Source organism: Macrotis lagotis, chromosome 1 (assembly GCF_037893015.1).
Source record: "Macrotis lagotis isolate mMagLag1 chromosome 1, bilby.v1.9.chrom.fasta, whole genome shotgun sequence".
NCBI classification, from domain to species: domain Eukaryota; kingdom Metazoa; phylum Chordata; class Mammalia; order Peramelemorphia; family Peramelidae; genus Macrotis; species Macrotis lagotis.
In genome coordinates this window covers 441146351-441171918 of record NC_133658.1, presented here as the reverse complement: position 1 = coordinate 441171918, position 25568 = coordinate 441146351, and the positions used below count along the sequence as shown (strand labels likewise).

The 25568-nt window shown below is 37.7% G+C and overlaps 1 protein-coding gene across 5 annotated transcripts in view; it reads left to right on the top strand.

Annotated features, from left to right (window-relative positions):
• Window positions 1-474: 474 nt before the first annotated feature.
• Window positions 475-25568, top strand: part of PACS2 (phosphofurin acidic cluster sorting protein 2) — a 342997-nt gene continuing 317903 nt past the window's right edge. The window contains exons 1-2 of one of the 5 annotated variants that reach the window (XM_074213318.1): window positions 475-493; window positions 959-1097. In XM_074213318.1, coding sequence (XP_074069419.1) covers window positions 979-1097 — 119 coding nt within the window. In that variant the 5' untranslated portion in view covers window positions 475-493; window positions 959-978. Of the gene's footprint in view, window positions 494-553; window positions 1098-3298; window positions 4148-25568 lie in introns of those variants that run through there. The other 4 variants (XM_074213320.1, XM_074213321.1, XM_074213319.1 and 1 more) reach the window with 4 other exon arrangements.

Genomic DNA, 25568 nt, shown 5'->3' with positions numbered 1-25568 from the left:
CCTAGCGCTGCTTCAGGCTCCCCCATAGCTCCGGATGGGGCTTTCCTGATCCTGATGGCCAGCGTAGGCCTCCTCTGGGCTCCGAGGTCCGTCCCGCTTTCCATCTCCGCTCCAGCTCCAGGCATGTCTAAATCTCGGTAATTTTGTAAATCATAAATTACCGAGGCTGCCAGGAGCTGTATTTTCTGCGAAATGTGCCCACAGGCAGCCTTGTAGGCACGCACGGCCCTCAGGGGCGTAGCTCGGCCTGGGGCGGGGGCAGGTCAGGGGAAGGCCGGAGAGGGGCCGGCCACGGAGCGTAAGGGAGGGATTATTGGAGACTGCTGAGAATAGGTGCTAGAAGGGGGAGGGGGAGAGAGGCAACCAGCCCTTACCTCATTTCCGGCGGGCGATCACTTTGTATCTCGATTGGTGCATTGGTTCGGCCAGCTCAAACTGGGTTCGGCCAATCGGTCGACGCCGAGGCGGCTACCAAACAACCGAGGAGCTCGGAGTAGGTTGCTTATTCTCATGTTGGGAGTCCCCCCCTCCGCGAGTCCGAGTGCGCAGGCGCTTGCGGCCGGTCCAGATTTCGGCTCTCCAGTAGCTAGTGGGGCGGGGCTCGGAGCCTCGACCACTGCTTAGTCTGGGCTGTTCCGTCCCTGTTGTGACTGAGGGAGCGGGCGCGCGCCGAGCGGCCACTGCCTTCTTCCACCAGCTGTGTGGATCCAAGTGCCTTTCTCCCCCCCGAAGCCCCTCCGCTGATCCGCAACCACCCACAGCCATGTAAACCCCTTTTCTCTGCTCCCCCTTGCTTCGGGCCACAGCCCCCAGCCTAGGGCCGTCGCCTCCCCTAAACCCCCACCCAGGCCGCGGCGAACGAGGGCCTCACCAGCTGGCCGTCCCGGCTCCGACCTCCCCGCCTCCTCCCCTCACCCCCTGGCTCAGGCTGCAGCTGAAACAGGGACTTGGCCCACAGAGTCCGGCCCCGCTTGCACCATGGCGGAGAAGAGCAGGCTGAGCTTCCCTGCGGGGCCCGGCGCCCTGAACACGCCTGTGCCCATGAACCTGTTCGCCACCTGGGAGATCGACGGCTCTAGTCCCAGTTGCGTTCCCAGGTAAGAGCTGCCGGGACACGGAGGGGCCATGCCATCACCCGGCCCGGGCCTAAGCGCACGACTCAGCTGGAGTCTAGGTGGGGCCGGGGGAGGTGAACACTGGCCGAATTTGTAAAGCGCCGGGCTAGGGGTGGGGGGTGGAAAGCCTCTGGAATCTTTAATGCACTTGAGTGATGGTGGGAGGCGGGGAGAGGGGTTTTTCCTCCAAATTGAAAGTATAAATTTCATGAAAAAGAATTTAATTCCTTTCTTCTTCTTCCCCATCTTTGGGAGGAGCGCTGTAAAGCTTCTGCAGCACATTAGCTCTAGACTCAATTGTTAAAATATACCAAGAGCTGAGATGAGATCACGGAGGCCAGATAATCTTAGAATTTAAAGGCAATGGACTTGTTTGGTAGATCATCTCAAGATCAGTGATGAAGTTGTTTCTCGATTGCAAATGATTAATTGTTTAGAAATCTGTAATCTATGTGCGTGGCTTCTTCAGATGTTCCATCACTAGGAACCAGGGTTATTTTCCTAGATGATATATTACTTAGTAACAGCTTAGTTTTTGCTTCTCAAAATTCAGCTTCCAACGTTACAGATAAGCTTCTTTGTAGTAAGACTTTGTTTTTTCTGTGCTTTTGTTTAACTGTGCTGCAGTTAAAAAAAACTGCAGCAATTGTCACAATCCATTTAAATATTTATTAAGCCCTTGGTATGTTCAAACACTGTGTCAAACATTAGGGATGTGAATAGACAGTCAATAAGAATTCATTAAGCACCTACTATGTATCAGGCTCCGTGCTAAGTACTGGGAATACAAAGAAAGGCAAAAGACATTTGCTGCCCTAAGAGCTCACTATCTAATGAGGGAGTCGACTTGCAAACAACTACATACAGCATGGTAGATATAGGAAATAGAAAATAATCATCTGAGGGACTAAGAGAGACTAGGAAAGACCTCCAGCAGAAGGAGGATTTTACCTGGGTCCTGAGGGAAGCCAGAGAAAAATAGGAAGCAAAGATGAGAGAAATCAATCGAGGCATGATGAAAATGCTCACAGCAGGAGTATCTTGTTCATGGAATTGTAAGGAGGCCATTGCCGCTGGATGCAAGACTAATGGAAATGCTAATAGGATATGTAAAGTATAAGAAGACTGAAAAGGTAGAAAGGAGGCTTTGTTTTGAACATCTGATGATTTTATCTTTAATCCTGGAGTTGATGGGAATTGGATCTGTGCTTTAGGAAAATTACCTTGATGACTGAATGGAGGAAGGATTGGATGGGAAGAAATCTGCAGCAGGTAGACTAGCAGCATTTGCAGTAATCCGGATGTGAGTAGGTAAGGGCCCATACTAAGGTGGTAGCAATATCAGAGATGGGGGAGGTGTATTTGAAAGATGTTGCAAAGGTGAAATTGACAGACTTTGACAACAGATTGACCCTAGATTGTGGGCCTGGGGGACTAGGAGGTGGGGAAGTTTGGAAGGGGGAAGATTTTGGGGAAAGATAATGAGTTCAGTTTTGGACTTGTTGAATTTAAGATGTCTATATGACATTCAGTTTAAGATGCGAAATACAAAATTGGAGATGTGAAATTGGAGGTCAGCAGAGAAATTAGATTTGAGATTATCAGTATAGAGATGAAAATTGAATTCATGGGAATTGATGAAATCACCAAGTGAAATAGTTTAGAGGGAAAAGAGAAGAGGATCCAGAACAGAGCCCAGTTGGTAGTCATGGTCTGAGTAAAGGGAGACTGAGGAGTGTTTAGAAGGGTGGGAGGAAAACCAGGAGAAAGTAGTACACCAAAAAACCAAGAGAGAATAGAATAATGAGAAGAGGGTGACTGACAGTGTAAAAGGCAGCAAAGATTACTGAGAAAAGGTTATTGGAGTTGACAATTAGGAGGACATGGATAATTTTGGAGAGAGCAATTTCAATTGAACCAATTAAGTTGGAATCCAGATTGTAGTTCTACAAAGAATGAGAGGAGAGGAAGGTACTACTCAAAGAATTTAATCAGGGATGATATGCTAGGTATCCGGCATGAAAGGATCTGCAGGGGTGGGTTTTTTTTGAAGATGAGACATTTTTGGTTTTGTTTTTTGAGCCAATAGGGATGAGACATGAGTATGTTTGTTGTAGGCAATAGTCTGGAGGGTGAGATTGAAGATAAATGAGAGTGGGGATGAAGGAGGGGGGGGCAATCTTTTTTTTTTTTTAGGTTTTTGCAAGGCAAATGGGGTTAAGTGGCTTGCCCAAGGCCACACAGCTAGGTAATTATTAAGTATCTGAGGCAGGATTTGAATTCAGGTACTCCTGACTCCAGGGCCCATGCTGCATCCACTGTGCCACCTAGCCACCCTGTAGAAGGGCAACCTTGAAAGATTAGATGGATTGGTGAATATATAGTTATATATGTCTATGTGTATGTTTATGTATCATGTATAAATATATATGTTGTATATATATACACACATATAAAATGACATAGACACTACCCTCAAGAAACTTAACATTATATTAAGAAATCAACATGTTCTCACTCATGTTTCTGTGTTTGTGTGTGTGTGTGTGTGTGTGTGTGTGTTTATGTCAGATAGAGGTAGTTCAGCTACACTGGCTTTACCTCAAACATCCCCTTTTAGAAACACTTAGATTCTTTGAAAGCTCACCTCAAGTACAACCAACTATGATATTTTTCCTGATTCCCTATGTCTTCCCTTGAAATTGCTTTTTTAAAATTTATTTTATAGGTATTCCTTCACACATACATACATACATACTTTTCCTTTATAGACTCTGAATTTCTTGAGGGCACAGAATATTTCGTTTGTTTTGTATATCTAGCACTTAGCATGCCTCCTGGTATATAATAGGTACTTAGTAATGCTTCCTGAGGAATTGATTAGCTTTGCTGAGGGAATAGCTTTAAGTGAAGGGTTTTTGGTTTTTTTTTTTAATAGAATGAGAGACCTGACAATGTTTGCTTAAAATGAGGAAAGGCTGGTAGATAAGGAGAGCTGGAAGAAGAATGAGCAAAGGTCACACAAGCCAAGGGTAAGCTCATTTATGAGTTAACAATCCAGAGAATAGGTTGACTGTTTTAACTATCATCAAAAAGTAATGAACTGACTTGGAAGGTTATTAGGTGCCTTTAATTGAAAGAGAGGTTTGTTGCCTTTCTTGTTAGGAATATTATTAGCGGTATCAAACTGAAATAGAAAAAGATTTCACAAATTAATTTATGTTTTTCGTGTGTTTTGATTTTCCTAAATGGTTCCATTTAGCACTTGAAAGTTTAGGAAGGACATGGGGACTGGAAGTTTGACACTTCAGTTTTAGAAGATTTTCTTTAGGTACAGTTGTGGACTAATGTCTTTGGAGTTTCTTCCAACTCTGGGATTCTGTGACATGTGGGGGAATAGGATTAAGGTCAGTGTCATATCATCCTTTTGACTGGAATAAAGGAGATCTAGTGAGAAGCATGGATTAAGGGATAGGGAGTTTACAAGGTATAGCTTTTAATCTCATAAGTAAGTTTATTTACAGGGTAATGGAGAGTGGGGTTCCAGGTGGATGTTTGAGGAAAGAGATGATATGGAATAGTTAGTTAGGTGTTGAAAGGAGAGACTAATAAGTAACACAATTGCCATAAACTGTGAGGGCCCTATTGAGGTTAAATAATAAATTTGTAGTGCACTGACATGCAAAATATTGTGACTTCCCCCACTAGTATTTTAGATTGTCAGGAGTGGAAGAAGATGTGGGAGGTGGTAAAGGAGGTAACCCACTATCTAGGATTAAACAGCATTGAACTAGTAGTAAGAAGCAAGGCTTTCAAGAATGAAACAGTGTTTGTTGGACTAGTTAATTAGTCAATATTGTGAAGGGAGGATAGTGAAGTCAATTCAGGTCTTTTAGAAGAAGGGGGAAGAAAGGAGAGATCAGAGATCACTTTAAGGAATGAGGAATAAAAATAATAACTAACATTTAACTGTGAATGTGAAGATGTTTAAAACAGTTTACTATTATTTTTTGAACTCAACTGTTCCTTGAATCCAAGTTCACTTTAATCACAATAGCACCTATCAAAAGGGTAATTTCTGAGCTTAAAAATATTTGAGGTGAAACTGATTTTCGTGATGATAGGGTTAAGGTGTTAATGCTCTCTGTAGGTGACCAAGATAGTTTGAGCCTGGAATTCATGTGATTTGAGGAAGTACATGTCCTGAGATCAGACACAGGATGTTTGAAAATTGATCAACGGACTAGTAAATCCCCCAGGTTTGAGAACAGAGCAGGGATTCTGAGCCAAAGATTGAATTTATTGAGGAGGAAAAGGAATAGCTTCTTGCAGGCTGGCACATGGCAACAGTTAGGATCTGAACAAGTCATTCAAATTTCAAAAAAGATTGCGGCTTGAAAGTTTCCTGAGGGGATGATTTAGAAGTGGCTGTGGAAAGAGCAAGGAATTGCTGACTTGCCTTGTTGCTTTGATGGAATGCATGATTTTAAAAGAGGTTTTGTATTGGAGAAAATGGCAAGGAATGTGGTATCTTTATAAGAAAGTAAGATTTCATTTGCAGTATTGTATATGAGGCAGCAACAAAATACTTCTTGAAGAACAAGAAGAGCAAGAAAGCATTTGATGAGGTTTTATAAATAGCTGAGGAAAGAAGGAAAGCAAAAGGGAAAGGAAATAAGGAAAGCTATACTCAACTGAATCTACAGTTCCACATAATAGCAAGAATAGCAACATAAAATTTTCTCAAATGAGTAATGCAAAGAAATAGAAGAAAACAAAAAATGGGAAAGATTACAGAGAAAATTAGAGATAAGGGGATATTTCATGCAGAAATAGGCACGAAAAAGACAAAATTATAGGGACTTAACAGAAGCAGGAGAGATAAAGAAATGGCAGGAACTATACAAGAAAAATCTTAACATCACCTTTTACCATAGTATGATTACTAATCTAGAGTCAGGCATCCTAGAGAAGTCAAATGAGCCTTAGGAAACATAGCTAACAATAAACATAGTGGAAGTGATGGAATTCCAGCTTAGCTATGTAAAACCCTAGAAGAGGATGCTATTAAATTGCTGTACTTAATCGGTCAGTAAAGTTGTAAAACTCAACAGTAGCCATTGGATTGAAAAAGATCAGTTTACATCCCAGTCCTAAAAAGGACAATGCCAAGGAATATTCAGATTACCAAATAATTGGATTTATTTCATATACCAGCAAGGTCATGTTTAAGATTCTAAAAGGTAGACAATGTGTTCTCAAAGAGGTAGAAGAACTAGAGATCCATGTGCCAACATTTGCTGGATCATGGAGAAGGCAAGGGAGTTCCAGAAAAACATCTATTTCTGCTTCTTTAAAACTACACTAAAACCTTTGACTATGGATCTTAAAACAAAGAACCTGTATGCAGGGCCAGCAAGAAAACAATTCATTGATTTAAGATTGGAAAAGGAGTATAACATGGCTATATATTGTCAATTTACTTAATTTATATGAAGAGTATATCATACCAAATACCAATGCTGGGATTATTCAAAAGCCAGAATTAAGATCTCTGGGACAAATATCAACAATCTCAGATATGCAGAGGATTACCACTCTGATGGCAGAAAGTGAGGAAGAAGTAAGAAGTCTCTTGATGAGAGTGAGGAGAATATAAAAACTGGCTTAAAAATTAATACCCCAAAACTAACAAACATTTTGACAAATGGTCACATTTTATATTCTTTTTGTTTTTAGGTTTTTGCAAGACAAATGGGGTTAAGTGGCTTGCCCAAGACCACACAGCTAGGTAATTATTAAGTGTCTGAGGCTGGATTTGAACTCAGGTAACTCCTGACTCCAGGGCTGGTGCTCTATCCACTGCACCACCTAGCCACCCCTAGATTCTATATTCTTGGACTTGTTCACTGCAGGTGGTGACTGCAACCATAAAATTAAAAGACACTTGCTTCTTGAAAGGAAACATATTTCCACATTAGTCATATTGTGAAAGAAGTATTCAAACAAATGGGAAAAACCCTGAGAAGAAATGAATAAAAAAAAAGTGAAAGTAGTATGCTTCAATCTGCATTCAGACTCCCTAGATACTACTCTGGATATGGACAGCATTTTCCAACATGAATCTTTTGGAATTGTTTTGGAATCATTGTATTGCCAAGAAGAGTTAAGTCTGTCATAGTTGATCATCACAATGTTGCTTTTACTGTGTAAATTATTCTCCTGGTTCTGTTCACTTCTCTCAGCATCAGTTCATGTAAGCCTTTAGTTTGTTAGTTTTTGTTTTTGAAATCCATCTGCTCATCATTTCTTATAGAACAATAGTATTGCATAACATCCATATACCACAGCTTTGTTTAGTCATTCCCCAGTTGAGGAACATCCCTCAATTTGAAGTTTTTTTGCCGCTGCAAAAATTGTTGCTATAAATGTTTTTTTATATATATATATATATATTTTTTTCTCTTTTTCATGATCTCTTTGGAATAATGTGGTATTGCTGGATCAAAGGGTATGCACAGTTTTATAGTCCTTTAGGCATAGTTCTAAATTGCTTTCCAGAAATGTATTAGTGTTCCAATTTTCTCATGTCTTCACCAACTTTTATCATTACCCTTTTCTGTCATATTAGTCAGACTTTTAAGTGTGAGGTAGTACCTTAGTTATTTTAATTTGCATTTCTCTAATCTTGAAAGCATTTTTTAAATATTACTAGAAATAGCTTTAATTTCTTCCTCTTAAGAAATTCCTGCTCATATCCTTTGACTATTTATCAATTGGGGAATAACTTGCATTATTATAAATTTGCCTCAGCTCTCTATGTATTTCAGAAATGAGACTTTTATCAGAAATACTTGCTATAAAAACTGTTTTCCCATTTTTCTGCTTTCCTTATACTCTTGGTTATATTGTTTGTGTTTATACAAAACTTTCTTAATTTAGTGTAATCAAAATTATTTTGTATTTCACAATATTCTCTATCTCTTGTTTGGTGGTAAGTTCTTCTCCAAGGATCTGATGAGGTAAACTAATCCTTGCTCTCTTAATTTGCTTATGGTATCACCTATATGTCTAAACATGTATCCATTTTTACCTAGTTTCTGCATGATTTTCCAGTTTTCCCAGAAGTTTTTGTCAAATAATGATTTCTTATTCCAGAAGCTAGAGTCTTTGGGTTTAGCAAACAGTAGATGACAATTATTGTTTACTACTGTGTCTGATATACCTAATCTATTCCACTGATAATCCACTCTATTTCTTAGCCAGTACCAAATAATTTTGATGATTGCTCTTTATAATATAGTTTGAGATCAGAAATGACTTGGCTACCTTTCTTTGCATTTTTTCACTAATTCCCTTGATATTCCTGACCTTTTTTTTTAAAGAGAAATTTTGTTGTTATTTTCCTAGCTCTTAAATAATTTTAGTAGTTTGTTTGTTATGGCCCTGAATAAATTAATTTAGATAAAATTGTCATTTTTATTATATTATTATTTTATTATATTAACTCCCCATGAGTAATTGATAATTTTCCACTTATTTAGATCTGACTTTACTTGTGAAAAGTGTCCATATAGTTCCTGACTTTGTCTTGGCAGGTAGATGCCCAAATACTTTTTTTTTTTTAGTTTTTTTTTCCAAGGCAAACGGGGTTAAGTGGCTTGCCCAAGGCCACACAGCTAGGTAATTATTAAGTGTCTGAGACTGGATTTGAACCCAGGTACTCCTGACTCCAGGGCCTGTGCTTTATCCACTATGCCACCTAGCCACCCCTGCCCAAATACTTTTATGGTTATTTTAATGGAACTTCTTTTTCTAGCTTTTGCTGCTGGGCTTTGTTAGTAACATATAGAAATGCTGATGATTTATGTGGGCTTATTTTATATCTTTGCATCTTTGTTAATGGCTTCAAGTAGTTTGTTGATTCTTTAAGTATACCATCATGTCATCTGCCAAGAGTGATAGTTTTCATATTATCTTTTCTAAATCCTTCAATTTCTTTTTCTCATTGCTAAAGCTAACATTTCTTGTATAATAATGAATAATAGTGGTGATAATGGGCATTCTTGTCTTGGAATCCTTTTAACTTTTCCCCATTACATATAATGTTTGCTCATAGTTTTATATAGTTACTACTTATAATTTTAAGGAAAATTCCATTTATTCTGATGCTTTCTAGTGTTTTAAATAGAAATGAGTACTGCATTTTGTCAAAACCTTTTTTTGTATCTATTGAGATAATCTCATGATCTCTATTAGTTTTCTTATTGATTTGGTCAATTATGTTGATAGTTTTCCTAATAATGAAAAAAATCCTACATTCCTGGCATAAATCCTATGAGGTCATAGTGTATTATCTTGGTGATAAGTTGCTATTATCTCTTTGCTAATATATTATTTAAATTTTTTTCATAAAGATTCATTAGGGAAATATATCTAAATTTTTTTTTCTCTTTTTTGGTTCCTCCTGGTTTAGATATCAGCACCATATTCATGTCATAAAAGCAGTTTAGTAGGACTCCTTTTTTGCCTTTTTTTCTCAATAATTTATATGGTATGAGAATTAATTTTTTTTAATCAAATTAACCAAAGGTTTATCTATTTTGTTGATTTTTTTCATAAAACAGACTCTTAGTTTTATTTACTAGTTTGTTTCTTTCAATTTTATTAACCTCTCCCTTGATTTTCAGGATTTATAATCTGGTATTTTATTTGGTATTTAAAATTTGTTCTTTTTCTAGTTCTTTTAGTTGCATGCCCAACTCATTGATCTCTTTCTCTATTTTATTCATGCAAGCTAGAGATATGAAATTTCCTCTAAGAATTGCTTTGGCTGCATCCTAATAAGTCTTGGTATGTTGTCTCATTATTGTCATTCTCTTGAATGAAATTATTGATTGTTTTTATGATTTGGTTTTTGACCCATTCTTTAAAATTAGGTTATTTAGTTTTCAATTAATTTTTAGACTGGCTTTCTATGACCTTTTACTACATGTAATTTTTATTATATCATGATCTGAAAAGGATGCATTTAATATTTCTCCCTTTCTGCATTTGATTGTGAAGTTTTTATACCTTATTTTATGATTAATTTTTTGGTAGGTTCCATGTACTCCTTTCTATCCTCACTTCTGGTAATCTGTCATATCTACTTTTCTAAAAACTCTTTTCAGCTCCTTAACTTCTCTCCTGTTTATTTTGTGGTTAGATTTATCTAATTCTAAGAGAGGGAGGTTGAGGTCCCCTATTAGTATAGTTTTGCTGTCTATTTCTTTCTGTAACTCACTTAACTTCTAAGAATTTGGATACTTAACTATTTCATACATATATGTTTAGTATTGTGATTATTTAATTATTTATGGTACTGTTTAGCAAAATGTTATTTCCTTTGTCTCTTAATTAAGTCTATTTTTCCTTTTTGCTTTTGTCTAAGATCAGAATTGCTACCTGCTTTTTTACTTAAGCTGAAGCATACATAATATATTCTGATGCAGCCACTTAACTCTGTGTGTCTGTTTCAGGTGTTTCTTGTAATAGCACTTTGTAGGATTCTAGTTTTCTATCTGCTTCCATTTTATGAGAGAGTTCATTCCATTCATAGTCACAGTTAAGATTGCTGTATATTTCCTTCCATTGTATTTTTCTCCAGTTATACTTTTATTCTTTCACCCTATCTCTCTGGTTCTCAGATATTGGTATAGTGTTCCTTGATGATTTTCTGAAAGATATTATCTAGGCTCTTTTTTTTGATGATGACTTTCAGGTAGTCTAATAATTCTTAAATTATTTCTGCTAGATATAATTTTCTAGGTGAGTTGTTTTTCCTCTATTTTCCAGTCTTTTGATTTTTGTCAGATGGATTCTTGAGATCTCATTGAGTTAGTAATTTCCACTTGTCCAATTCTAATTTTTACAGATTTATTTTGTTCATTTAGCTTTTGAATCTACTTTTCTATTTGGCTAGTTCTAATTTTAAAGGCAATATTTTCTTCAGTGGATTTTTTTTGAGGTGTTTTTTGAGGTAGTTTTTGTTCTTCCTTTTCCAGCTATTTACTCTTTTTTCATAATTCTGTATAATTCATTTCTTTCCCCAATTTTTCTTCTCTCTTACTTGATTTTTTAAAATTCTTTTTGAGCCCTTCCAAGAGGAATTCATAATCCCTTTTGAGGTTTTACATACAGGCATTTTACTACTGATTTCCTGTTTTGAGATGGTATTTTGGAACAGGGAGAGAGCCAAGATGGCAAAGAGAAACCCAGTAACTTTCTTAGCTCTTCCAAGTTTTCCTCAAATATAATGTTGATCAAGCCTCTGAACAGATTCTGGAACAGTAAAACACACAAAAAGACAGAGTGCAACATTTCTTGGAAGAACTTTAGGAAAGGTCTGTCTCACTTGGATGGAGGGCAGATGGGAAATGGATAAAGCTAGAGAGAGGCTCTCAACCATAGCAAAGATCAGCACCTGATACCCTTAGGTCCTGGCTTAGCAAACCAAAGACATAGTAGGCCAGCTGTGAGAACTCCAACATTGGTGCAAATGGCAAATTGAGAGCTCTAGAACCCTTACTCAGCTAGGCCAGTCAACCCCAGCACAGTAAGTAAGCAAATGGTCTGTGAGCAGGCCTCTCTCCCAGCACAAGAAGCTTGGGACAGAGCCTCCTGTGGCCCAGGAGCACAGTTCAAAATGAGAAGAAAAGTCAGAGGAAAAGCCCTAACCATAGAAAGTTACTATGGCAATTAGGAAGACCATAGCATTATCCCAGCAAAGGATGGCAGAAAAAGAAAAAGTACTTCTTGTGAAGCCCCAGAGAGGAATATGAATTGTCTTAAACCCAAAAAGATATCTAGAAAGCTGAAAAAAGATTTTAAAAATGAAGTGGAAAAATTGGGGGAAAATGCTAAATAAATTCAACAGCTTGGAAAAGGAAATACGTGAATTGAAAGAAGAAAACAACTACTTTAAAATTACAATTGGGCAAATGGAAACAGAATAATTTTTTTTAATTTTATTTTTTAATTCTCATTTTGTACAAATGTTTTTTTTACATTAATAAAATATTCTTGTTTAAGAGTAAACAAAATACCCCTCCCCCCATGAATATAGACTTGCTTGGGCGATAAAGTAAAGGGGAGAGAAAAGAATTAAAATTAAAAAAAGAATAATAGTAATAATTGTAGGTATGGCCAGGTGGTGCAATGGATGAAGCACCAGCCCTGGAGCCATGAGCATCCGAGCCCACATCCAGCCCCATAGACCCAACAATCACCCAGCTGTGTGACATGCAAGCCACCCAAACCCCACTGCCCTGCAAAAACCAAAGAAAAAAGAAAAAAAAGGCCCAAAATAAAATAAAATAGTAATAATAGTAGGGGTGGCTGAGTGGCAGACAGAGCATTGGCCCTTGAGTCAGGAGCACCCGGGTCCAAATCCAGCCTCAGACACCCAAAGATCACCCTGCTATGTGGCCCCAGGCAGGCCATCCAGCCCCATTTGCCCTTCATGCTCCCCCAAATAATAATAATAAAAAATGTGCTTGAGTCTTTGTTCCAATACCAACAACTCTGTCATGGGTGGATCGCATTCTTTATGGTAAGTCCATCGCAAAAGTTACTTCCATATTTTTCCAACGTTGCCTTTGCTGATCGCAACTCCCTCCTTTCTTATTTCTCCACTACCATGTACTCTATTTTCTCTCTCCTTTCACTCTGACTCTGCTGTAGGGTCGCTGAATGGCGCAGCAGACAGATCTCTGGTCCTGGGGCCAAGAAGTCCTGAGCCCCCATACCACCAATTAGGCCCAGAATCCACCTGGCCCTATGGTCCTGGACAGGCCTTCCTATCCCAGCCGCTTGCAAGAAGTAAAAAAGAAAATGTGTTATATCTGACCACTCTCCCCCCATGGTCCATCCTCTCCTCCTTTATTCACATCCCCACCCCTTCCATCTCCATGCTTCACCTGAGTCCTGTATCTGAAGATCAAACCTTCTGTTCAGCTCTGGCCATTCCAACAGGAACATTTGAAATTCCCCTGGTTCATTGAAAGTCCATCTTTTTCCCTGGAAAAGGACATTCAGCCTTGCTGGGTAGTTCATTCTTGGCTGCATTCTAAGCTCTTTTGCCTTCCGGTATATTATATTCCAAGCCCTACGAGTTTCCAATGTAGTTGCTGCTAAGTCCTGTGTGATCCTGACTGCAGCTCCACGGTATTTGAATTGTGTCCTTCTGGCTGCTTGTAGTATATTCTCTTTGACTTGGGAGTTCTGGAACTTGGCTATAATATTCCTAGGGGTTGGTTTTTTGGGATCTCTTTCTCGGTGGCATCGGTGGATTCTCTCCATTTCTATTTTGCCCTCTGCCTCTAGAATATCAGGGCAATTTTCCTGTAGTAATTCTTTGAAAATGATGTCAAGGCTCTTTTCCTGATCATGACTTTCAGGTATTCCAATAATTTTTAAATTATCTTTCCTAAGTCTGTTTTCCATATCAGTTGTTTTTTCAATGAGATATTGCACATTTTCTTCTGATTTTTCATTTTTTTTCATTTTGAAGTATGGATTCCTGATTTCTAGTAAATTGATCAATCTCCCTGAATTCTGTTCTTTGTCTGAAGGATTTGTTCTCCTCAGAGAGTTTTCTTATCTCTTTTTCCATCTGGCCAATTTTGCTTTTTTAAAGCATTCTTCTCCTTAGTAACTTTTTGAACTGTTTTATCCATTTGACCTAAGCTGGTTTTTAGTATGCTATTTTCTTCAGCACTTTTTTGGATTTCCTTGACTAAGCTGCTGACTTCATTTTCATGTTTTTTTCCTGCATCTCTCTCATTTCTTTTCCCAGTTTTTCTTCTAACTCCCTCATTTGATTTTTAAAGTCTTTTTTGAGCTCTGTCATAGCCTGAGCCCAATTTCTGTTTTTCTTGGAGTCTTTAGATGCAGGAGCTTGTGCTTCCTCATCTTCAGACTGAGTATTTTGATCCTTCTTGGGCTCACAGGCAAAATATTTCTCAATGGTTTTCCTCTTTTTTCTCTGCTTGCTCATTTTCCCAGCCTGAGTCTGGTTTTGGGGTGCTTCCTGAGCTTTTGGGACACTCCCACAAGGGTCTCAGTGTGTGAGGCTCTGTCCTCCCTCCCTCCTAGTCTGTGAATGACCATATGCGCTCCCCTCTGCCACGGGGCTGAGGTGGGGGGCCCTGTTGTTCTATGGATGGGCCTAGACTGCGATCAGGATCTGAATGTGGTCAGAGCCCCAGAGTCCTGTTCAAGGGGCAGAGGACAGAGCTCTGCACTCTCTCTTCACTCCCCTCCCTCAGCTCAATGGGCTAATGCCCTGGAGGCTCCTGCTTACTGGCTCAGCCTGCTTCTGTTTCCTGGATCTGGGCTGGGGAAAGACCAAGCTGCTTGCTGTGTGCCCTGAGGGCTGGGCTCCATGTGCTCACTCTTGCAGAGGTCCCCTGCTCTTCCCCCACTTTGTGCCTGGTGCTCCCCGTGGTGCAGTTCAGGACACTCCCCCGCTGCTGTGAGCCGTGGCACCCAGTGCCCTGGGGCTGCCTCCAGAAGGCTGAAGTTCTTTTGCTCTGGCGGGTTGCCCCTCCGAACCCGAACCCGAGGAGCAGAGCCTTTCTGCTCTTTTCCAGGTTACCTTGAGTAGGAGAACTGCCTCACTGGGTCCCTTTGTGGGTTCTGTCTCTTGAAAGTTTAGTTAGAGTCCTTAGTTTCACGTTTTATCAGAGAGCTCCTAAGACTTGATCCCTTCTTGTCACCATCTTGGCTCCACCCCCATAATTATCTGAGAACAATTCTTTAAAAATAGAATTGACCAAATGGAAAAATTCATGGAAGAAAACAAAACAACTCCTTTACGAATACAGTTGGCCAAATGAAAAAAGAATTAATTGAAGAAAATAATTCTTTTAAAACTAGAATTGGGTAGGTGGAAACTAATGACTTTATGAGATATCAAGATGGCATTTTGATCTTCCCTGTCACCATAGTACATTTCTGTGGTTAGGTTTCTCTCTCTCTCTCTCTCTCTCTCTCTCTCTCTCTCTCTCTCTCTTTCCTTATTTTTTAATATTGAGGGCATTTTTAATATAAAGGTCTCCTGGTTCACATACCCAACCTTCTTGTGCTGGGGACCAGCAGTGTGGTTACTTGTGCTTTCCACACTACGGCCTCCAGTGCTGACAGCTTGTTCCCTGAACTATAGTAGCCTGACTCAGTCTTGTATGTGACTGGCATTCCAGGGCTTTCAGTATGCCATATATGCTGGGACTTGGAACAAGGTCCTTGCTGCTGTCTTGTTAAGCCAGAAAAGTGGGAATTTAGCTTCTCTCCTTCATCTTGCCTTCATCCTTTTTTCTATAATTGTTCTTTAAATGTTTGGTAGAATTCATTTGCAAATTTATGTTACCCTAGAGACATTTGATGGGAGTTCATTGATTCTTTTTCTAAATGTATCAATATCTAACTTCTACTTTTGCTTTCCCCTCTTCCTTTCATTGTAACAGCCTCCCTTCCTTTCTCTTTGCTCTTTTCTTTTTTACTTCTAAAGAGGGTGAAATAAATTTCTGTACCCAACTGAGTTATTGATTCAAACACTGCTCACCCCTCTACTGTAATAGGTCTTTTGCACTACTTTCATATGATGTTACCCTATCTTGCCTTCCTCTTTCCAGTCCAATCTTTTTATTCCCCTTAATGTTTTTTTACATTATCACATAAAAGTCAATTTATACCCATAAACTTTGCTTATGTATATACCTTCTAACTGCCCTAATAGAGATAGTTTTTAAGAGTTACAATATCATCTTCCTGTGTATTGTTTTAAAGTATGTAATTTTATTGAATAACAGGTTTTTTTTCCCTTTCCTGTTTAACTTTTATATGTTTCTCTTGAGTCTTGTGTTTGAAGATTGAATTTTCTGTTCAACTTTGATCTTTTCATCAGGAAAGTTTGAAAGTTCCTTGTTTCATTGAATGTATATCTTATTCCCTGAAGAATTATACTCATACTCAGTTTTCTTGGGCAATTGCTTCTTGGTTGTAATCTAACTTCTTTTGCCTTCTAGAATATCATATTCCAAGCCTTCTGATCTTTTAATTTAAAAGCTGCTAAATCCTGTTTATCCTGACTCTGGCTCCTTCATATTTAAATTGTTTCTTTCTGGGTGCTTACTCTATTTACTTCTTGAGCTGATAATTCTGGAATTTGGAATTTTCATTTTGGGTTGCTTTCAAGAGGTGATTGATGGATCCTTTTAATAACTTTTACCCTCTTGATTCTAGAATATCAGGGCAGTTTTCTTGGATATGGGGTTAAGTGGCTTGCCCAAGGCCACACAACTAGGTAATTATTATGTGTCTGAGGCGGGATTTGAACTCAGGTACTCCTGACTCCAGGACCGGTGCTCTATCCACTGTGCCACCTAGCCACCCTCTTTGATAATTTCTTAAAGGATTTTGCCTAGGTTCTTTTTTTTGATCATGGTTTGCAAGTAGTCCAATAATTCTAAAATTATCTGTCCTGGATTTATTTTTCAGGTTAATGGTTTTTCTAATGAGATATTTTATATTTTTTTTGGTTCTTTTGATTTTGTTTGACTGATTCTTGATGTCTCATAGAATCATTAGCTTCAGCTTACCCAATTCTAATTTTTAAGTGATTATTTTTTTTTAGTTTGCTTTTGTTCTTCATTTTCCATTTGACCAATACTATTTAAGAGTCCTATTCTTCAGTGAATGTTTTTTTCCCCATTTGATCAAAACTTTAAGAAGTTTTTTCAGTTAATTTTTGTACTTCCTTTCCTAGCTATCCTTTTTTTTTCATAATTCTGCTTTGTAACTTTTCCCCCAATTTTTCATTTACTTCTCTTAATTGATTTTTAAAATTCTTTTTGAGATTTTCCAAGAGGACTTTTTGAACTTGAGACCAATTAATATTTTCCTTTGCACCTTCACATGCAGGCATTTTGAAATTATTGTCTTCTTTTGAATTTGTGTTTTGATCTTCCCTGTTACCATAGTAGTTTTCTAGTCAGGACTCTGTTTTTTGTTTTTTTTTTTTTTGCTCATTTTTTAAGATTGAGTTCTGCTCTTGGACACTGAGGATTCTGTCCCAAGTTTCTTGCACTGGACCCAGGGTTCTATTCGTTGACTTTCTGCACCAGATCACTGGGGTTGGCTCTGCTCTTGGGATAGCCCAGCATAGTTCTTGTTGTGCTAAGGTTTCTGGGGTTGACAATTTACCTTCTGTGTTAGGCTTCTGAACTGACCTGCTATGCCCCTAGCCTGCTGAATCAGAACAGAGGGACTTCAGTTTCTGATCTGTTCTGTGACACAAGCTTCGCTAGCTTTACTTTCTATGCTGGGCTTCATTCCCCCCTTTATCCAAATAAGATAGATCTTTCCTGAAGTCCTTTTAAGTCATCTTTATCTGGAAATTATTTTACTACATCTTTTTTGTGGGTTATGTCCATAATCTTTTCTAGAATCTGTTTAGAGGCTTGATTTTACATTATCTCTGAGGGAATCTAGGGAAGAGCTCAAGCAACTTCCTGACTTCCCTCAGCTATATTTAAACGTTGGGACATTTAACAATATATTGGGGTTTAAGACTGAAGTACACAGAAGGTAGATAGAGTAGGATTGGGACTTCAGGGAATTAAAGCTAGGTCTAATGGTCTAAGATAAAAGTATTGGTTGGAGAACGAAGGACAGTAATTTTTTTAGCTTTGAATCATAGGGATTAGGAGACTTCCTCAGCCTGTATTGGACTAAGTACTTTACAAGGTTCTTTCTAGGTCTAACAATCTATGATTCTTTGTAGATACATTGATTTTCGTATTTTGGTACATATCTAGGAGAATTGTGTCTCACCTTTTTTTGGGATATCACCCAATCAGTCATGATTTATTTATGATTGGTTTAGAGTTCTGAGTTATTTTATAGTTTTAAGGAAGGTGAGGTCCAGAGGTTAATTAGTCAAGGGTGACACCCTCAGGGGGAGGCCTATGGTTTCATTTATAAAGGGAGTTCTTTTTATGGGCACTACTATCAAAGCAGATCATCAACTGCTTTGTAATTTATTTAGAGATTCTAGATTCTCTAGGTTCTCTAGATTTCTCTTCCAAGAGATTAAATTATTTGCCCATAGTCACATAGCTGGAATGTGTTAGAAGTTAGACCTGAACTCAAGTTACCTTGATTTCAAAATTAGCCCTCTATCTATCATACCAGGCTATATACCTTTTCTGCAGATAATTGAAATATCATTTTAAGGTTTGGTTCATTTTACTTTACTAGTAGAGTCTAGGCAGGAAGGTGGTGTAATGGATAGAGTGCCAGGTCTGGAGTCAGAAAGATCCGAATTCAAAACTTGCCTCCGATACTTTCTATGTGATCCTCAGGAAGTTACTTAACCTTCCTTGTTTCAGTTTCCTCATCAGTAAAATGAGAAAGAAATGGAAAAGCTCTGCAGTCTTTGCTAAGAAAACCCTAAAGGGGGTCATGAAGAGTTGGACACAACTAATTGACTAAACAACAACTTTAGCAGAATTTCTTAATGTTATTTGAAAATATAAAAACTTATTTTTAAATCATTTTCATTCACTATTTCACAGCATATGGCTTAGAATATAGCATATAGTAAAGGTTCAATAAATATTTTGGGAAAGAATAGTTGAACTTAGTTTTTAATCTGAAAGAAATCATTTTAGTTTTTAATCTGAAAGAAAACACTTTCAAGTCTTTTTTACATTATCACCAATTTTGTTTTATGTACTCATAGATACTATGGCATGATTTTTAGATGCTACTGGTACAGTTGGATGTTGATAAAATTTTTGCTGTGATGCCCTTTTGGTTTATAGCCTGAAGAAAAGTGATAAAAGTATTTGTCTTTTTATTAAAGTAATTTTTGAATACTAACATGTTACCCTTTCTTTAGTGCATGTTTTCATGGTCTGAGGTCATATCTCTGTGTGTGGCAAGCATGCCTGATGGTCTGCTACTGTTGCATAGGGTCATTTATTTATTTTTTCTTTAGAGAGATTTTATTAATTTTGAGTTTTATAATTTTTCCCCCATTCTTGCTTCCCTCCCCCACCCCCCTACAGAAAGCATTCTGTTATTGTTTCCATGGTATGCATTGATCTCAGTTGAATGTGATGAGAAAGAAATCACATCCTTAAAGAAGAAAGATAAAGTATAAGAGATTACAAAATTACATAGTAAGCTAAGGTTTTCTTTGTTCAAACTTCTCAATTCTTTCTCTGGATACAGATGGTATTCTCCATTGCAGATAACCCAAAATTGTCCCTGGTTGTTGCATTGAAGGAATGAACAAGTCCATTAAACACCCCCATGTTGCTGTTAGACAATGTTCTTCTGGTTCTGGTCATCTCACTCAGTATCAGTTCATGCAAATATTTCCAGGCTTCCCTGAATTCCCATCCCTCCTGGTTTCTAATAGTGTTCCATGACATACATATACCACAGTTTGTTAAACCATTCCCCAATTCATGGACATATACTTAATTTTCAATTCTTTGCCACCACAAACAGGGCTACTATATTTCTGTACAAGTGATGTTTTTACCCTTTTTCATAATCTCTCCAGGGTACAGACCCAGTACTGGTATTGCTGGATCAAAGGGTATGCACATTTTTGTTGCCCTTTGGGTGTAATTCCAGATTGCTCTCCAGAAAGTTTGGATGAGTTCGCAGCTCCACCAGCAATGTAATAGTGTCATAGATTTCCCACATCCCTTCCAACACTGATCATTATCCTTTCTGGTCATATTGGCCATAGGGTCAGTTATTAATAGATGCAAGGCAGAAATCTATCAATTCTTTTTTTTTTTTTTTTTAGATTTTTCAAGGCAATGGGGTTAAGTGGCTTGCCCAAGGCCACACGGCTAGGTAATTCTTAAGTGTCTGAGGTCAGATTTGAACCCAGGTACTCCTGACTCCAAGGCCGGTGCTCTATCCACTGCGCCACCTAGCTGCCCCATAAATCTATCAATTCTTTTAAAAATTTTGTTCTTTGTTGATTTCTAGTATCATCAAGAGAATAGTAATAGAACTGGGTTTGAAATCTTTTAAATTATTCTTTGGGGGGAAAGGAAAATGAAAGTTAAAGACAACACAGTACATTTTTGCAGGGGGAGCAGAGGATTAAAACTATTGCATTATTGTCTAAGTTATATTTGAGAATTTTCCTTTATCTCAGATACCCACATAAACTTGATGTGAATAAAAAGTTGCATGTTTTCAGAGTGCTTCATATCTGATCAATTAACTCTCTCTGATATTTCTGAAATAGAGATTTAAAAACTTCAGAATGGTGAGGACCTTCACTGTAATTTTTCGGTCAAGTATTTATGGCACATTTGTCTAGCTATGACCAAGTGCCAAATAACCTTGTAATATGTTACAGCCCATAATGTCAATTTCAAAGGATTTACAATAAATGTTAGAAGAGAAAGGCTAAAACCCATGTTAAAGAATACCACATAATACGATAGGAATAGAATCTGGGCTGTAATTTCACTGGTCTAGAGAACTCCTCCAGGACAGAACTACTTCTGCAGATACATACCAATACCTGATCTCTGACTTATTTTAAATCACTGAATGATGAAGTGGTCTAGCCAGAGGTAAGTATATCAAAAGTGAGATCTCAACTTGGGTATCCCAATTTTGAAGCCTACTCTTTATTCATGACATCAAACTGCTTCTTTACAAGATTGTAGAATGTGGTTAATTATCAGTAAGTATAGAGTAGACTTTTAAGTGCTACAGAAGTTCAAAGAATAGAGAAATTATGGGGGACTTGCATCTTTTTTTTTTAAAGAAAGATTTTACTTATTTTGAATTTTACAATTTTTCCCCCTAATCTTGCTTCCCTCCCTCCCAGCCCCCACAGAAGGCAGTCTGTTAGTCTTTACATTGTTTCCATGGTATACATTGATCTAAGTTGAATATGATGAGAAAGAAAAATGCATTCTTAAGGAAGAAACATAAAGTATGAGAGAGCAAAATTACATAATAAGATAATGTTTGTTGTTTTTTTTTTTTAATTAAAGGTAATAGTCTTTGGTATCTGTTCAAACTCCACATTTCTTTCTCTGGATACAGATGGTATTCTCCATTTCAGATACCCCCCGATTGTCCCTGTTTGTTGCACTGATGGAATGAGCAAGTACATTAAGGTTGACCATCACCCCCATGTTGCTGTTAGGGTATATAATGTTCTTCTGGTTCTGCTTATCTTGCTCAGCATCAGTTCATGCAAGTCCTTCCAGGCTTCCCTGAATTCCCATCCCTCCTGGTTTCTAATAGAACAATAGATTCACTTACATCTTGAGGGAAGCTTAAGATTTCTATAGTCAAAGTTCTGAGAAGACTTTCCATGAAAGAGAAATGTGAATGAGACTTAAAAAACAGGAGTAATCAGCAAATAAGAATTGAGAATTTTCTCAGTGTAATACAGTATTAGACTGATAACTATTCACATTTTTGTAGCCTTTTAAGTTTTATGAATTGGTTTTCTTATACTTATTTGTTTTATATATAACAAAGCTATGACTTGCCTAGTTTCACAGTAATTATGTAACCCTCTGTTCAAGTTCATTTAAGGCATATGTGAAGGTAAATTTCAAGTAGTATTTAGCTCCATAACTCATATGCTCTTTACCCCAAAACCATATTATATGGTCTTTTATTTTTTTTAATGTAGTACATTTTTTTAGGGTTCTCTTATAGATGGAAGGTGAGTGCAAGTAAACTGCAGCATGTTTCCAGTGAGGATAGGATCATAGAATGTTATATCATCCAGGAAATGGTTGGTAAGAGGAAGGGCTAACATTGGACAGGACCATTAGAACTAAAGTATAAAAAAGACCAAGAAGAAAGAAATATGAATAGGGATTGCTTGAGATAACAGAGCCTTGTGTGTGGGTTGAGATTTCAACTGATAGAGGGAATACTCATCTATATTTGTTTGCATATAGTTGAGCAAAATAATACTAATAATTCCTCTTGTCCTCTTCATTCACTATAAATATTTCATCTTGGATTTTGGATGACAATTTGGTGTTTCTCTTGAATCATATTAGCTAATGGTTAATTATATTTTACTTTTCAGAAGACTTGGTTCATTCTTTGTGACCCTATGCTATGAAGTTTTTTGGCCAAGATACTGAAGTTGTTTGCCATTTTCTTCTCCAGTGGATTAAAGCAAACAGAGGTTAAGTGACTTTGCCAGGGGCCCACAGCTAGTAACAAGTAAGAAACTGAACCTGGATTTAAACTCAGGTTTTCCTGGGAGAACCAGTGCCAGGTTATTCACTGAGCTACCTGACTACTTCTAGGGCAAACAGAGGTTAACTGTTTTTCCTAGGCTCACATACAAAGCTAATAAGTATCTGAGGACAGAGTTGAACTCAGGACTTCCAGACTCCAGGCCTAACTCTCTTATCTATTGGGTCATCTTAACAGCCTTAGAAGACTAGTTCCTTTTATTTATTTGTTTGGGACTTTTTGCTTTCAATTTTAAATTCTTTGATTTTTCAGAATTTCTATTTTTTGTGTTTAGTTTTGGTGTTTATTTTGGATGCCCAGTTTATGGTTTATTCTTTGTTTCTCTCTCGTTGATTAAAGTGTTTGGAGATTAAATTTTTCCCTTAGAACTGCTTTGACTGAATTGCAAACAATGTTTCATTGTTGTTATTTTTGGGGATGCAATTATTCATTGTTTCTGTGATTTGTTGTTCCATCCAATAGTTCTGTAGGTTTGGGTTATTTAGTTCAATCATTCCTTCAAAGGCCTTTTTTAAAATATAGTTTTAATTGTTTTGATTGATAAAGAATTTAACATTTTTATTTTCTGCATTTGTGAGGGTTTTGAATGCTATGTAAGCATAGTCAATTTTGACAAATTTATGCATAGTTGAGCAATATACATGTTCCTTTCTATTTTCATTCAGTACTCGTACCTTTTTTTAAAGAAATTTTTTATTTATTTTGAGTTTTACAATTTTCCCCCTATTCTTCCTTCCCTCCCCCACTCCCACCCCCCACAGAAGGTAGTCTGTTAGTCTTTACATTGTTTCCATGGTATACACTGATCTCAGTTGAATGTGATGAGAGAGAAATCATATCCTTAAGGAAGAAAAATAAAGTATAAAGTATAAGAGTATAAATAAAGTATAAGAAATAGCAAAATTACATAAGATGTAAGGTGTTGTTTTTTTTTTCCTAAATTGAAGGTAATATTCTTTGGTCTTGCTCCAAATCCAATTCTTTCTCTGGATACAGATGGTATTCTCCATTGCAGATAGCCTCTAATTGTCCCTGATTGTTGCACTGATGGAACAAGCAAGTCCATCAAGGTTGATCATCACCCCGGTGTTGCTATGAGGGTGTACAGTGTTTTTCCGGCTCTGCTCATCTCACTCAGCATCAGTTCCAAGCTTTCCTGAATTCCCATCCTTCCTGGTTTCTAATAGAACAATAGTGTTCCATGACATGTATATCACAATTTGTTAAGCCATTCCCCAGCTGAAGGACAGTTACTTAATTTCCAATTCTTTTCTACCACAAACAGGGCTGCTATGAATATTTTTTTTTGCAAGGCAGTGGGTTTAAGTGGCTTGCCCAAGGCCACACAGCTAGGTAATTAAGTGTCTGAGGCCAAATTTGAACTCAGGTACTCCTGATTCCAGGGCTGGTGCTCTATCCATTGCACTACCTAGCCGCCCCCTGCTATGAATATTTTTGTACAAGTGATGTTCTTACCCTTTTTCCATAATCTCTTCAGGGTACAGACCCAGTACTGGTATTGCTGGATCAAAGTGTATGCACATTTTGTTGCCCTTTGGGTGTAATTCCAAATTGCTCTCCAGAAAGGTTGGATGGTACTCATACCTTTATAAAAATTAAAATATGTTTTTGTCAGCATTCCACCTTATCTCTCTTCTATCCCCTTCTTCCAGTTGGGGTGAAAAGAAAAAAACCCTGTTTATCATATAGCTAATATGTTTCATCATGAATTCTATGGAATTGAGGTTGGTGATTTTGTTGTTCAGAGTTGCTAAATCTTTCAAAGTTGTTTATCTTTTCATAATTATTTTTTGATTACATCGCTTTCTTCATTCCAAAAGCAAAATAATATTCCATCATACACCTTATCTTGTTCAACCATTCCCTAATCGATAGACAATCCCTTCTCCCACCCCTTGTTTCAAGTTCTTTTCTACTACAGTTTTTATAAACATTTCATATTCATAAAGTCTGTTTTGCTTAGCACCTAATCTATCTTTTCTTTTATTATCATCGTTTTTTTATATCTTTCCCTTCTCATCTTTCTTCCTATTTCCCTTTTGAAATGTATTTCTGTGTCTAGTTTTCCCTCCTTTGACCAGGTCACTTGAGTGAGGTTCACTTGTCACTAGATTCCTCTATCCCTTCCACCTTTTTGTTTGTATAGATTTCTGTTTGTTCAACAATGATTACTTAAGATAATTTCCCCCATCTTTCTCTTTTCTTCTATTCCCCCCCTCCATCCCTCCCTTTCTTTTTAGGTTTTTGCTAGGCAATGGGGTTAAGTGGCTTGCCCAAGGCCACACAGCTAGGTAATTATTAAGTGTCTGAGGCTGAATTTGAACTCAGGCATTCCTGACTCCAGGGCCGGTGTTCTATCCACTGTGCTACCTAGCTGCCCTCCCCCTTCTTTTTAAGATCTTCAAAACATAACAACACTTCCAGGTCTTTTGTCTATCAAGATGATGCTCATGTTTACCTTTTTTATGTTTCTCCTGATCTCCTTTATTTTTATGAATCTTCTGTCTTTTCATTAGGAATGATTAGAAGTGCATTTGTTATCTTTTATTCCATCAAGGAACATTCATCCCCCTTTTCTTTCCTCCCCTCTCTTTCCCCCCAATCCCACTACCCCAACCCCCCAAGGATTATACTCAGTTTTTCAGAGTAAATTATTCTTGGTTATAAGGTTATATTCAACTTTTGAAAAATTGTTCCAGTTCTCTGCTCCTTTATAGTAAGGACTGCTAAACTGTGCATGATTCTGACTGCTTCTTCCTTATTTCAATAATTTCTTTCTGACTGCTTCCGGGATCTTCACTTATTTATTTATTCGTTATCTCCTTATTTATTTTGACTTTGTCTGGAAACCCTGGATTTTGGCTGTAACCTAAGTGTTTTCATGGCATTTCTTTCAGAAGGTGACAAGTAGATTCTTTTTATTTCCATTTTGACCTGTGCTTCTGAAAGATTGAGCAGTTTTCATTTATAATTTCTTGAAATAGGATGTCTAGACTGTTTTGGTTGTGGAATTTACCCACTCCATTGATTATTAAATTATCTCTCCTTGATTTGTTTGCTGGGTCAATGGTTCTTGCTTTGAGATAGCTAGCATTTTCTCTTTTTTTGAAT